General features: G+C 46.1%; 1 protein-coding gene across 1 annotated transcript in view; it reads left to right on the forward strand.

Annotated features, from left to right (window-relative positions):
* The window catches only part of OTOG (otogelin), a 1,048,712-nt gene that overhangs the window by 321,196 nt on the left and 712,668 nt on the right, over window positions 1-14,848 (forward strand). Inside the window, exon 14 of the mRNA XM_078682941.1 lies at window positions 1,904-2,081. Within this exon, the coding sequence (XP_078539067.1) occupies window positions 1,904-2,081 (178 nt within the window). The remainder of the gene's footprint in view (window positions 1-1,903; window positions 2,082-14,848) is intronic.

Raw genomic sequence — 14,848 nt, forward strand, 5'->3', positions numbered from 1 at the left:
TTGCATCTTTCCCAAAATATTAATCTAGTACTGGATATGGGCTCCAGTATTGATTATTGAAACACACTATACAGTGGCCATTCTATAAACTCTAACTCCAAAGAGGGGTACATTCTGTTCTCTACCTGCAGTACATTGACATATAACATTTGCAACTAATGAAGTGTAGGGTATGAGATTTTTTATCATAACAACATTACCTAATTTTTGTGATTAATTGAAAGTCCACACCCAATAGAACAAGGATTTGTAAATAATATTTAAGACATTATAGGCCTTATTATGATCTCAAGCGGACAACACCTTTGTGGTTTGGAACCGCCTGACCTTAGGTCGGCACTTCAGACTGCAGGATTAGGATGCGACCTCCCATTGGGTGGTCGCAAACATCCATTTTTCAATGGAAGCTTGTGCGGCAAGCGGAAAAGTCCAGCAGCACAAGCTTCCGTTGAAAAATTGATGTTTGTAAACATCCCTGCACCACGTAGCAGGCACCATGTGCTGCCTGCCACACAGAGCAGGGATGTTTAGGTGTGCACCATAGATGCCCCCCAGACCTCATAGCAGAGGGCCAGAGGGGTGGGGGCACTCTCAGGGGCCCCAAACGTCACTTTCCATCAACCTTTCCATGTCAGAAAGGCCGATATGGAAAAGCTGTCGGAAACTGACATCCCGATGGCAGAGCTTTGTGAGCCTGTCGAAAGAGGAGCTGAATCCCTAAGCGGGTTTCCCTTCAACCGCTGTCATCATAATACAGCGATCTGAGCAGAACCCTGGATGTTGGGCGGAAAGCCTCCGACAGACTGGCTTTCCGCACGATATCTAAAATGGGCCCTATATGTCTATCAGACTGTATTTTTGCTAATATTATTCAGGAAATACAACCAGAGGGAAATCTACTTGGAGTCTTACCTTCATGGTCAAGCACCGTCCTACCTTCCCAATGCCCTGGCACTATACTAACTGACCACATGCCTAGGTTAAGCAGACCAAAATAGACTTAGTTTTGGTGGTAGATCAATCCATATTCAAGGGCCCTCCCTCTGGAACTTGCTTCATTTTTAGACTGAAAGCAAGTATCCAGAATGAAGAAGTCCCAGAAGACACATCTCTTCTGCAAAGATTTGATCTATACTGCAGCTGAAACTACAGATGCCATATATTATATATTCCTCTTAATTCATTTGTCTGCTGATCATTTATTTTTTTACCCTCGCCCAAAGGACCTCATCCTGAAAGTTTTCTAAAGCATCTCCAGTGATGCACTAAAGCGATACAAAAATAATTAATAAAGCAAGTTATATAAAATAAATATTCTCCAATAAAACTTCTCCAACTCAGACAACTTTGATGAAAGGCTTTAGCAATATGTGCCTTGGTAGCTAACCTCAAGACAATCAAAGAAACTAGGGTTTACCACAGGAACTGGAGTAGATAGTTCAAGTGGATAGGCTCCATCAATACGAAAATAAGTATACATAGCACTTTGTAATGCCTTTTTCAGAAAAGAGGGTGAAACTGATAGGGAGTCTTCCCAAAGGTAAACCTAACATTGTAGCATACATAGACTAATAGCTCTTGCATTTTGATTCTTTGCATACAGGTTCATGATTATCATATAATATTTAAAATCGTATTTCAGAAGTTCAAATGTGATATTGGTGGAATAATAGGAAAATATAGTACACAAGTTTGCTACAAATATATTTGGTAATATTGTATATTTTAAAAGCATTTTAGTACAAAACCGAAATGTTATTTGAATTTCACAATCAATGTTTTCAACTATTTCACACCTCAATATCAAGAAGAAAACATTTGAATTTAGATTAGTAAATTATTTTATAACCAGAGTATATTGGTAAATACCTCACACTAATTCTAATTATTTCCATTTTGACAGATTTGTTTGAAATCAGGCAATTGTCCTCCATATTCATGCAAGTAAAAACACAATCTGGACTACAAATACAGTACGACAGGGAAGGCCTGAGGATCTATCTTCGGGTTGATGGACACTGGAAAGATGATACTGTCGGACTTTGTGGGACCTTCAATGGGAACATCCAAGACGACTTTTTGTATGAATCACTATACTTATTTTTAAATGAGAACTTATATATTGTAGGTTTGAAAATGTGTGGGCAAATTTAAGCTAATTTAATTACTGTTGATGAAAGTTGAGGCATAAAATTTAAAGAAAACTACCTGTGCTTCAGACTTGTAACTTAATGGTGAGGTCGTTTAAATTCTAGAATGTTTTTAGTAGTAGTTTTGAAGAAGTGTTAAAATGAGATAAAGGAGCTTTTAGCATCCTGTTCTTGGAAGATTTCATCAAGTGGCTAAGTAGGTTACCTACGAGAGATACCAAGGGTCTTATGAAAATTACATTATAGTCGGTACCTATTTGTGGTATACGGACTCAAAAATACCAAGAGGTTATCCAAGAGGTGACATAGGAGAGAGAAATGAGTGATCAAAACAAAAGAAAGAATACCCATCAGCCCACCCATTGGGGGAACTTCATCATCTGTTTTTTTTTTAGAAAGATGGTATCCGCTAGACACCTCCTCAGAGAGTTTCTTGAGGATTGCTAGTGTCGGATCATCAGATAAGACCATCAACCAGAAGATGAGATTTTTTAGGCTGAAGGGGCAAGTTGCAGTGCTCAGAAAATGTGAAGAGTATAAACAAATATAGTGGTGATATAAAAATGCCTGTTTTGATGTCTTAAGAAAGCTTTAATAGGTGCGACCATCAAGACGGCATGTTTAAAAACAGAGTGAAAATAGTATGTAAAAAATTACTATTCATCAAAGATTTCAGTTGGTCGACATGTTTCAGCCCCCACGGGCTTTCATCAGGACCTATGATGTACACTACTGCAACACTTACCACAAGACGTGATAATCAGTGTAGATTATGTAGACCTACCAGTTGTGGAGTAGTCTCATATCTTAATTTCAAAACCTCTCCTATGAAAAAGGAACAAAAAGGATATACACAAAACAGAGCAAGTGTCAAAATTAAAGAAACGCATCTGATGTATTATGCTGGATGTATCCACATTTGTATGATCCACTCACCCATCAATGTAGGGGGGAACGACCTCACCTCGCCTGGCGCTCGCTCAGGACAAAGAGGCCATGCACTGGATAAAGGTAAAAATATATAAAAAGTTGTATGTGACATGTATACATTTAAGCCAACGTGTACTGAATACAGTGGCTATGTAACTCAAGAATCAGAATAGAAACAAAAAGGCAGAAACACAGGTCCTTGGTAACCGTGACAAGAGGGCTCTATATGTGTGACATATTCCTACATGCTTACCTAGTAATTACATTTTAAGCGAAACAATGAGCAAGTGTTACATCAAACACCTCTCTAAGTCAATTACCTATGAGTAAATGTTCAAGGCGAGGTGTGTCCAACAGTGAATTCTAAAAATATATGAAGATATATAAAGAATCTGCAAGGTAGCACCTCCCTTAGATATGAACTAACGTATATCTAGAAAATGACCAAAAGCTAAACCAGCAGCACCACTTAACGCAGCTCTCACTCACCTTTCCGTCGTTACCTCGGTCTGGCATCTGAGCCGAGGGGAAGGTGGTGAGGCTGTGTAGAGCTGCGGGTTAAAACTACCTTAGGCGGACCAGATAGAGAGCTCCCTACAGAGTCAGCCATGTAGTGATCGGCTCTTCATTGACACCATGACGCTAAAGTGGAAATGCCATCATGTTAAACGGAAGAAGACCAGTAGCAGCACGGCTGTTCTGAGTAGGCAGACCCAAGCGTTATAGGACCCTATGAGAGCCGGTGTATGAGGTAACACCGCTCAAACTCAGAGATGTGCTCCGATTGGTAGATAGCACAAACCGGAAACTTGGGGCCGGAAGAAAAACAGTCTGGCGGCCCTCCGTAACGTTGTAAACTAAGAAAAGACCTGAGGCGGACCAACAAGGAAACTCCACAATTTGGTATTCTAGTACGCTGGTTGGTTGTACTCAAATACCGGAAACGCATCTACACCGGAGAATGAATTGACCGGAAAGTAAACAGGGCGAGAAGAACACACTGTCTCGTGTATTACCCCGCTCGTACTTGTGGACGTGCTCGGATCATGAAAACCTATAGTTTCTAAATAAAGTGCGCTGATTAATTGAAACCACAAACCGGACAGGGACAACAATAGGAGAGTGCACAAACCGGAAAGCGAATAGGGAGTAGGACTGGTATGTCCAACACCGGGGAGCCGATAAAAAACCGGCATTATGTAAATAGTTTGACACAATGTGGTGTGTTGGTTTCTAAGAATCATTTCTTAATACCTATTATCCTGTTTTTACATTATAACACACACCGGGCATGTTAAATTGAATGAAAAATGACTTAGCCAACATTCTATGTGTGTTCTGATGTGCAGGCTTCAAGGGCCGTAGAAATGAATTTATTACCATCTGAAGTTCTTTAGGGGGTTAGTTATTAAACCTAATGGTTCATGTTAAGTATGGACAGCCAAAACCGCAATCACTAAGAACAGTCTGTGTAGATGTTGACTTTAAGAGTGAAAGAGATTATCGCTCGTTGTCTGTTGCATACACATATGGCACCAAATGACTGGCACTAATGGCTAGTCAGAGTGATACGGGTAAGTTGTTATAGCTGTAACCACGGTATGTCATCATTTAACCCCCATTTAACTTCAGAGGGTAATAAATTCATTTCTACGGCCCTTGAAGCCTGCACATCAGAACACACATAGAATGTTGGCTAAGTCATTTTTCACTCAATTTAACATGCCCGGTGTGTGTTATAATGTAAAAACAGGATAATAGGTATTAAGAAATGATTCTTAGAAACCAACACACCACATTGTGTCAAACTATTTACATAATGCCGGTTTTTTATCGGCTCCCCGTTGTTGGACATACCAGTCCTACTCCCTATTTGCTTTCCGGTTTGTGCACTCTCCTATTGTTGTGCCTGTCCGGTTTGTGATTTCTATTAATCAGCGCACTTTATTTAGAAACTATAGGTTTTCATGATCCGAGCACGTCCACAAGTACGAGCGGGGTAATACACGAGACAGTGTGTTCTTCTCGCCCTGTTTACTTTCCGGTCAATTCATTCTCCGGTGTAGATGCGTTTCCGGAATTTGAGTACAACCAACCAGCGTACTAGAATACCAAATTGTGGAGTTTCCTTGTTGGTCCGCCTCAGGTCTTTTCTTAGTTTACAACGTTACGGAGGGCCGCCAGACTGTTTTTCTTCCGGCCCCAAGTTTCCGGTTTGTGCTATCTACCAATCGGAGCACTTCTCTGAGTTTGAGCGGTGTTACCTCATACACTGGCTCTCATAGGGTCCTATACCGCTTGGGTCTGCCTACTCAGAACAGCCGTGCTGCTACTGGTCTTCTTCCGTTTAACATGACGGCATTTCCACTTTAGCGTCATGGTGTCAATGAAGAGCCAATCACTACATGGCTGACTCTGTAGGGAGCTCTCCATCTAGTCCGCCTAAGGTAGTTTTAACCCGCAGCTCTACACAGCCTTACCACCTTCCCCTCGGCTCAGATGCCAGACCGAGGTAACGACGGAAAGGTGAGTGAGAGCTGCGTTAAGTGGTGCTGCTGGTTTAGCTTTTGGTCATTTTCTAGATATAAGTTAGTTCATATCTAAGGGAGGTGCTACCTTGCAGATTCTTTATATATCTTCATATATTTTTAGAATTCACTGTTGGACACACCTCGCCTTGAACATTTACTCATAGGTAATTGACTTAGAGAGGTGTTTGATGTAACACTTGCTCATTGTTTCGCTTAAAATGTCATTACTAGGTAAGCATGTAGGAATATGTCACACATATAGAGCCCTCTTGTCACGGTTACCAAGGACCTGTGTTTCTGCCTTTTTGTTTCTATTCTGATTCTTGAGTTACATAGCCACTGTATTCAGTACACGTTGGCTTAAATGTATACATGTCACATACAACGTTTTATATATTTTTATCTTTATCCAGTGCGTGGCCTCTTTGTCCTGAGCGAGCGCCAGGCGAGGTGAGGTCGTTCCCCCCTACATTGATGGGTGAGTGGATTATACAAATGTGGATACATCCAGCATAACACATCAGATGCGTTTCTTTCATTTTGACACTTGCTCTGTTTTGTGTATATCCTTTTTGTTCCTTTTTCATAGGAGAGGTTTTGAAATTAAGATATGAGACTACTCCACAACTGGTAGGTCTAAATAATCTACACTGATTATCACGTCTTGTGGTAAGTGTTGCAGTAGTGTACATCATAGGTCCTGTTAAAAACCCGTGGGGGCTGAAACATGTCGACCAACTGAAATCTTTGATGAATAGTAATTTTTTACATACTATTTTCACTCTGTTTTTAAACATGCCGTCTTGATGGTCGCACCTATTAAAGCTTTCTTAAGACATCAAAACAGGCATTTTTATATCACCACTATATTTGTTTATACTCTTCACATTTTCTGAGCACTGCAACTTGCCCCTTCAGCCTAAAAAATCTCATCTTCTGGTTGATGGTCTTATCTGATGATCCGACACTAGCAATCCTCAAGAAACTCTCTGAGGAGGTGTCTAGCGGATACCATCTTTCTAAAAAAAAAAAACAGATGATGAAGTTCCGCCAATGGGTGGGCTGATGGGTATTCTTTCTTTTGTTTTGATCACTCATTTCTCTCTCCTATGTCACCTCTTGGATAACCTCTTGGTATTTTTGAGTCCGTATACCACAAATAGGTACCGACTATAATGTAATTTTCATAAGACCCTTGGTATCTCTTGTGTGTTTTTGTATTGTTCAGTTGGGGGACAAGATACAAGCAGGTCTATAAATACTAATTCCCCTGGGACCCTTTCTCATATTTTGGTTTCTGGTAAGTAGGTTACCTGCCATTTCGGAGACCTATTTCTTCATTCAGGCTTTCGTCTTTGAACAAAATTGTGTGATCTTGAATGGATCACTTTACCTCAAACTGCAAATATTCATACTTGTTCTAATATATGTGATGTAAACAATAGCTGTACTGTCCCAATGACTCCCTTTCCACACCACATCATTGTTATGTTTGGATACAATACAGTTCTGAGAATCCTGTGATAAAGATGATTTGGTTGTAAAGAAGTATCATCTTGAAAGCATTCCACTACTGCTCCATCATAGTAGGCTCCCATGGGTGGGGATGTAAATGTGTATTCCATGGCTCATATAGGACATTGTGAGCAGTGGAGTACAAGTTCTTTAGTGCAAATAGAGGGTATTTCAATCAAATGTATAGCAAATTCCTCCACTCTGTTCTGTGCTTGTTTAAGAATGACATAGGGCAAAAGGAAGTGTGCCAGGCACAGAGCTCAGAGCAGCTCTCTGTGAATGTGCACAGTGCTTGTAAGTGCAACTGTTACATCCCTGGCATACTGTATGAAACTGGATTATTATTTGGGTGGAGAGACTGCCCACTGCAAGGAATAATTAAACCATGTCAGGTTGAACCCTTAAAGACACTAAGTTACCCTGATCTCTACACCCTGGAAGCTATGGCCAATGTGTAGAGTATTTTTACGATACCAAAACGGGTAAAAAAGTTAAAACAGGCAATAAAAGATTTTTTTTATAGTAAAATCAAATAAAATGACATCAAAATGACAGAGATTCCCGCAAGCGGCAGTGGATGCTATGGGTGCTAGCGATGAGCAGGCGGCACTCTTCTTGGCGGATATGGACAGGGCCTTTGATTCTGTGAGTTGGGATTATCTGTTTGCCCTCCTGGCCCGCCTCAACCTGGGGCCGGTTTTCCTGTCGTATGTCCGTCTCCTCTACACTAACGTGACGGCCTCGGTCCGTGTGGCCGGAGCTACCTCTGGGCGTTTCCATATAGGACGTGGCACTCGGCAGGGCTGCCCTCTGTCCCCGTATCTGTTTGCCCTTGCCATGGAGCCCCTGGCGTCGCGGGTACGAGTGGATGCCCGATTGTGTGGCTTTGTCTGGAATGGGGACCTGGCGGACAGAATTGCGCTGTATGCGGATGACGTCCTCTTCTTTCTCACCGACCTGCAACGCTCGGGCCCCAGGGTCCTAGAGATTATGCGTGCGTTCGGCGAGGCATCGGGCCTCCGTCTCAACCTTAACAAATCGACCCTGTGGGTGCTGGGCGGCGGAGTGGTTGCCGACCCCTGGGCTGCGGAGTTGCGAGTGGCGACGGGAGGCCTAAAGTACTTGGGCGTTTTCCTATCGGAGTCGCGGGTTGTGGCCTGGGCGCGTGGAGTCCTGCCGGTGTGGGAACGGGTACAGGCTGATGTCAAAACTTGGTCCAGGATGCCGCTCACTATCTTTGGTAGATCGGCCATCTTCAAGATGGTGGCGCTTCCGCGTCTACTGTACCAGCTCCAGAATTTCCCATACCCCATCGGCCTGGAGTGGTTCCGTCAGGTTAACTCGGTGTTGGGTCGCTTCCTGTGGGATGGGGGTGCGGCCAGAGTAGCACTGAAGACGTGTTTTCTGTCCACATACTGTGGCGGCCTGGCCACCTCGGACCTCCTCTCCTACTACCAGGCTTCCCAGCTACTTGTTCTTAATGAGTGGTGGTATGGCGATAGAAGCGATCCGGCCTACGCCCTGGAACGGTCACTCATGGGTGATCATACGCTCCACACCATCCTGTATTCGGCTCGCCTGCGTCGTGGGTTACCCTCGGTCACAAGGGTGGTCTTTGCCGTGTGGCGACAATCCTTGCGCCGCATGGGATGGTGGGGCAAGTTGACGGCTGAGACGCCGCTTTGGCATAATGGTCTGCTCCCAGAGCTGGCGGCTCTGGCCGGCTTTGAGGGTTGGGAGGCCATAGGGGTTACACAACTGGGCCAGGTCGTGTCTGGCACCACCCTCAAATCCTTCGTGGAGCTCCGCACGGAATTCCAGATGCCTCAGTCCCAATTCTTCCGCTACCTTCAGCTGCTCCATGCCCTCGCCCTGAGCATCGCCGGTCTCGACTCCTTGCCAGAGTTTAGCCCGGTCGAGGCTAAGGTGTTTATGGGAGACTTGGGGGACAGAAAGGTCTCCAAGATATACCAGACACTTGTTGTCCACTGCTCCTCCACCCTGCACTCTCTTCGGGAGGCGTGGGAGGTGGACGTGGGTCCCCTCGATGAAGACGATTGGAGGGAGGCGCTTGAGTCCCCACGTGGAACTGCCATTGCTATCCGGCTCCGGCTCATTCAATTCAAATACCTGCATCGGGCATACTATACACGTGAACGATTGTGGAAAGCTGGTTTGATTGCATCCCCGGAATGCTTGCGCTGTGGGTCGGTGCCTGGGTCCTTAATGCATACTGTGTGGACGTGTGGCCGGCTGACTGGGTTCTGGAGGGGTGTGTGGAGTTGCCTGGCTGAGGTGCTGGGCTGGGACCTTCCTCGTACCCACCGGTTGGGCCTACTGCACATCATGGAAGGGATTGGGGGTAACATATATAAGCGCCATTTGCTGCTATTGGGGCTGGTTGTGGCCAAGCGAGACCTGGCCCGGGCATGGAAAGCGGTGAGGGCCGCCCCCCCTTTCTGCTTGGAAGGCGGGGCTAGATTACTTCATGGGTCTGGAGAGGCCGGTCTTTGAAGCGCGGGGCTGTCCTCACAAGCACTTCAAAATTTGGAAGCGTTGGGCTGACTATCGTGGTCTATCCCTGGACCCCCCAGCGGAGCGAGAGGAGGACATTTGATCACAGTGACACTGTTGGCCCGAAGTAGCATTGCCCTGGTGGCGCTGCACCTACTTGCTTTTCTTTATTGTTTTCTATGCACGTGTGGTGGGGGGGGTTGGGGGGTGGCCGGGGTTGGGGGGGTGGAGTTGTGGGTTAGGGTGGGTCACTGGGGTGTTTCTATACTGAGCAATCAATCAATCAATCAATCAATCAGGTCATTTGTAGAGCGCACTACTCACCCGTAGGGTCTCAAGGCGCTGGGTGGGGGGGGGTGCCATTACTGCTCGAACAGCCAGGTCTTGAGCTTCTTCCTGAAGGAGAGGTGGTCCTGGGTCAGGCGCAGGTCGGTCGGGAGTGAGTTCCAGGTCTTGGCGGCCAGGTAGGAGAAGGATCTTCCTCCTGTTGTCGCTCTTCGGATGCGGGGGACGGCGGCGAGGGCGTGGTTGGTTGATCTGAGGAGGCGCTTGGGAGTGTAGAAGTTGATCCGGTTGTTGAGGTAGCTCGGGCCTTGGTCGTGTAGGGCTTTGTGCGCGTGGGTGAGGAGACGGAAGGTGATTCTCTTGTTGACCGGGAGCCAGTGCAGATCTCTCAGGTGTCCGGAGATGTGGCTGCGTCGGGGGATGTCGAGGATGAGTCTCGCCGAGGCGTTCTGGATCCGCTGGAGTCTCTTCTGGAGTTTGGCAGTGGTTCCGGCGTAGAGGGCGTTGCCGTAGTCCAGTCGGCTGGTGACGAGGGCCTGGGTGACCGTCTTCCTCGTCTCGGTGGGGATCCACCGGAAGATCTTACGTAGCATGCGCAGGATGTTGAAGCATGACGAGGAGACGGCGTTGACTTGTCTGGTCATGGAGAGGGAGGAGTCCAGGATGAAGCCCAGGTTGCGTGCGTGGTCCGTCGGTTTGGGTGCGGTGCCCAGGGCGGGGGGCCACCAGGAGTCGTCCCAGGCGGAGGGCGAGGAGCCCAGGATGAGGACCTCCGTCTTGTCCGAGTTCAGTTTCAGGCGGCTGGTCGTCATCCACTCGGCTACATCTCTTATCCCTTCGTGCAGGTTGGCTCTGGCGGTGGCGGGGTCGTTGGTCAGGGAGAGGATCAGCTGGGTGTCGTCGGCGTAGGAGATTATGTTGAGGTTGTGTTGGCGTGCGATGGTCGCGAGGGGGCTCATGTAGACGTTGAAGAGGGTGGGGCTCAGTGAGGATCCTTGAGGGACGCCGCAGATGACTTTGGTGGCCTCTGACTTGTACGGTGGTAGGCGGACTCTCTGTGTTCTTCCGTCGAGGAAGGAGGTGATCCATTCCAGTGCCTTCTCCTGGATTCCGATGTTGCTGAGGCGCTGTACTAGGGTGCGGTGGCAGACAGTGTCGAAAGCCGCGGAGAGGTCCAGGAGGATGAGGGCCGCTGTTTCTCCGTTGTCCATCAGAGTTCGAAGGTCATCGGTGGCGGCGATGAGGGCGGTCTCGGTGCTGTGGTTCGCTCGGAAGCCCGACTGTGAGGGGTCGAGGGATCCATTCGTCTCGAGGAAGGCGGCCAGCTGTTTGTTGACGGTCTTCTCGATGACTTTGGCCGGGAACGGGAGGAGCGAGATGGGACGGTAGTTCTTGAGGTCGGCGGGGTCTGCTGTGGGTTTCTTGAGGAGAGCGCTGAGTTCGGCGTGCTTCCAGCTCTCAGGGAAGGTGGCGGTGTCGAAGGAGGTGTTGATGATGTCCCGCAGGTGGGGTGCGAGGACAGCGTCGGCTTTGTTGAAGACGTGGTGAGGGCAGGGGTCAGTCGGAGATCCGGAATGGATGGAGTTCATGGTGCGGATGGTGTCTTCGGTGCTGATCGGGGTCCAGGTGCGGAGGGTGGTGGTGGGTGGCGTCGTTGCGGTTGTGGCTTGCGTTGGTTGGTCGTTGAAGCTGTTGTGTATGTCCGTGATCTTGTTGTGGAAGTAGGACGCGAGGGAGTTGCAGAGTTCTTGCGACGGGATGATGTCATTGTTTCCGGCGTTGGGGTTGGACAGCTCTTTCACGATGTTGAAGAGTTCCTTGCAGTTGTGTGCGTTGTTGTCCAGTCGATCCTTGTATGTATTTTTCTTGGTGGTGCGGATCAGTTGGTGGTGTTTCCGGGTGGCGAGCTTGAGGGTGGTCATGTTGTCCGTCGTTGGTTCCCTTCTCCAGGCTTTCTCGAGGGCTCGACAGTTCTTCTTGGAGCTCTTGAGTTCGTCGGTGAACCATGGTGTTTTTCTGCTGCCGGGTCTGCTGGGTGGGGTTCTCAAAGGGGCGAGTTCGTCCGCGCAGTCGTTGATCCACTTCGTGAGGTTGTCGGCGGCCTGGCTGGGGTTCGCTGAGCTTGCGGGAGGGTGCTGGCTCAGGGAAGCGGTGAGCTGGTCGGCTGTGATCTTGTTCCAGCTTCTTCGGGCGACCTGTTGCTGGTGGTGGTGGATCGTCGTTCTTCTGAAGGTGAAGTGGACGCAGCTGTGGTCCGTCCAGTGGAGTCCTGTTGCGTGGCTGAAGGTGACGTCTTTGCTGGATGAGAAGACGGCGTCGAGTGTGTGTCCGGCGAGGTGGGTGGGGGTGGTCACCAGTTGCTTGAGTCCGAGGTTGGCGAGGTTGTCGAGCAGGCTGATGGTGTTGCGGTCGCTGTTGTTCTCCAGGTGGAAGTTGAGGTCCCCCAGGAGGATGTAGTCGGCGGAGGGGAGAGCGTGCGGGCTGACGAAGTCGGCGATGTCCTCGCTGAATCGTGTGCGTGGACCCGGGGGTCGGTAGATCAGGGTGCCTCTGAGGGTGGTCTTCGGGTTGGTGTGGATCTGGAAGTGCAGGTGTTCAGCGGTGGTTAGGGTGTCGTCGGTGTTGGTCGTGATGTGGATGGTGTCTCTGTGGATGATGGCGATGCCTCCTCCAGTCTGGTTGTCGCGGTCTCTTCGGATGATCTTGTAGCCCTCCGGGATGGCGATGGCGATGTCTGGGGCTGAGGAGGCGTTCATCCAGGTCTCGGTGAGGAAGGCAACGTCGGGGGCGGTGGTGTGAGCATATTTTATGAGTCTACTCTAGCATTTGCTGCCTATGTAATTGCTGTTTTGATACTGTCGTGGTGTTCTTCGGTTGTGGAGATGCCACATTCTCAATGCTCATTTGCTCAATAAAATTGGTTGTGAAAAAAAAAAAATGACAGAGATTCCAAAAAAGGAAACCAGAGAAATTGTTTTTGAAAATGTTAAGTAGAAGTAAAGTCAAAAAGCACAAAGCACCAACGGTAGTCTGTGGAAGTGGTAGAACAGAACCTAAGTGCCAACGCAGAAACGACAGCCTCTTTTCTGAAGAAAAACATTGACATTTCTTCGAAGACCCTAACACCCACACAAGTGCAATTCTAAAGCCACCGTAACCTCAGGGTGGGGTACTTAGATGCTTTCAGAGTATCAGGCAGAGGCTAACGACAAAGTCAAATGCAAGTCTGGCTGCTATTAGCACTTTAGGGAAAAGCCCTCTTGAATCTCGTTGTGTCCCTGTAACCGCACATGATGGGTAGCCAACTAACTCTCAGAGTTCACTTTTTGACCCTGGTGGTGTTTGGACAAAATAGCTAAAAAAAATATTGGGATACAAAAATATTGTGTCAATAATATTTGGATGTCAAAAATATTGTTGACAGGAATATCAAAGGTAAAAATATCCTTTTAAGTGTTGTTTTTAATGTCATTGTAAAATATCTCTGTATGCAATAACATTTGTGTTAATGAGTTTGTAATTTATTGTACTGTGTTTATTATTTTTTTTAACTGTTTTTAGTAAGTTATTTTAATTACAAAATTGTTGAAATTTGTATTTTAGGTTTCATTAATGTATTAACATAATTGATTTATAATTTATTTGAGCAGTGGGATATTGAGTGTTAGTTGACAATGGTGGGGAGACTTTTAAAAAGTGGATATTGTGATATATATTTCTTTAATTATATGCAAATTAATATTATAACAATTTGCAAATATATTTAGTTACATTAATGATTTTAGTAAATTATAATGTATAATTAATCACAATATATATTAATGATATTACATTATAAAAAGTATTATTCTTTTAAATATTAAAATTTATATTAAAATTACAAACATTTATAAACATTAAACATATTTTAAAAAATTATTTAATAAAGTAAAATGATTGGATTTTTTTAAATGAAAGTTTGGAGTTGTATATTTTTGTGAACAAATTCTAATTAAAATAGTTTAAAGGTGTTTTTATTTTACAGTTATATTGTCATTGTAAAAAACACTATAAATTTTTTTCTAAATTGGTTTTATGTATTTTTATTTTCTGATTGTTAATTTTGGATTATGATTTCATGTTTTATTTCATCGTTTACATTTTGTATGGTAGTAAATATTTTCGAAAAAACATTAAATAGTAATAGAGATTATTTTGTATGTTACTGTTTAAATATGACTATATAGGTTTCTAGTTTTCGTTAGTGTGATTTTTAATTACATTGTAGTTTATTTTATAGATACAAAAACTGAGTGTGAGTACGGAGTATTGATAGTGTATATAAAATGTTTAAAGCCTGATCATGACATCGGTAGTCTGTACGCCGGACCACCGATGCCGCGTTCAGATGTACACCGCAATGCCTGTGGTGGTCAAATCACCATATTACGAGTGGACCGATGAGCCGGCAGTCCGATGTCGGTGGTCCCAATTCAGGGGCATAGCTCAGCCATTAAGATGGGCTGCAGCAGAAGCCACTGCAGTGCCTTCTGCACGTCCCTCTACTGTATGCAATGCACCAGGTCGTGCATGGCACACAGTGCACACACAAAGGTACATGGAGAGAGGGGGTACAACATATGCCCCATGCACTCCCCCCGTGCAAAATCACCTGGGGCTCCTGTTTGGAGACCCTTCCTTCTCTTTCCGCCATCCTTTTTATGTTGAAGTTACCGCCATGAAAAGGCCGGGTACAAGGGAATTTGTAATCCCGATGGTAGTGCCTGCCTCAGTACAACCACCATTCCTAGCCGTCTTCGCCTCCACGGCACAGTCAGGATCCAAGACTCTGGCGGTGCAAGTGGTGTTGTGGGCTGGTGGCAGTCTGACCACCACACTTGTAATTGGGTAGTCAGACTACCTTCGTTGTGACGGTCGGACCAC

This window comes from Lissotriton helveticus, chromosome 3_1 (assembly GCF_964261635.1).
Source record: "Lissotriton helveticus chromosome 3_1, aLisHel1.1, whole genome shotgun sequence".
Taxonomy (NCBI): Eukaryota; Metazoa; Chordata; class Amphibia; order Caudata; family Salamandridae; genus Lissotriton; species Lissotriton helveticus.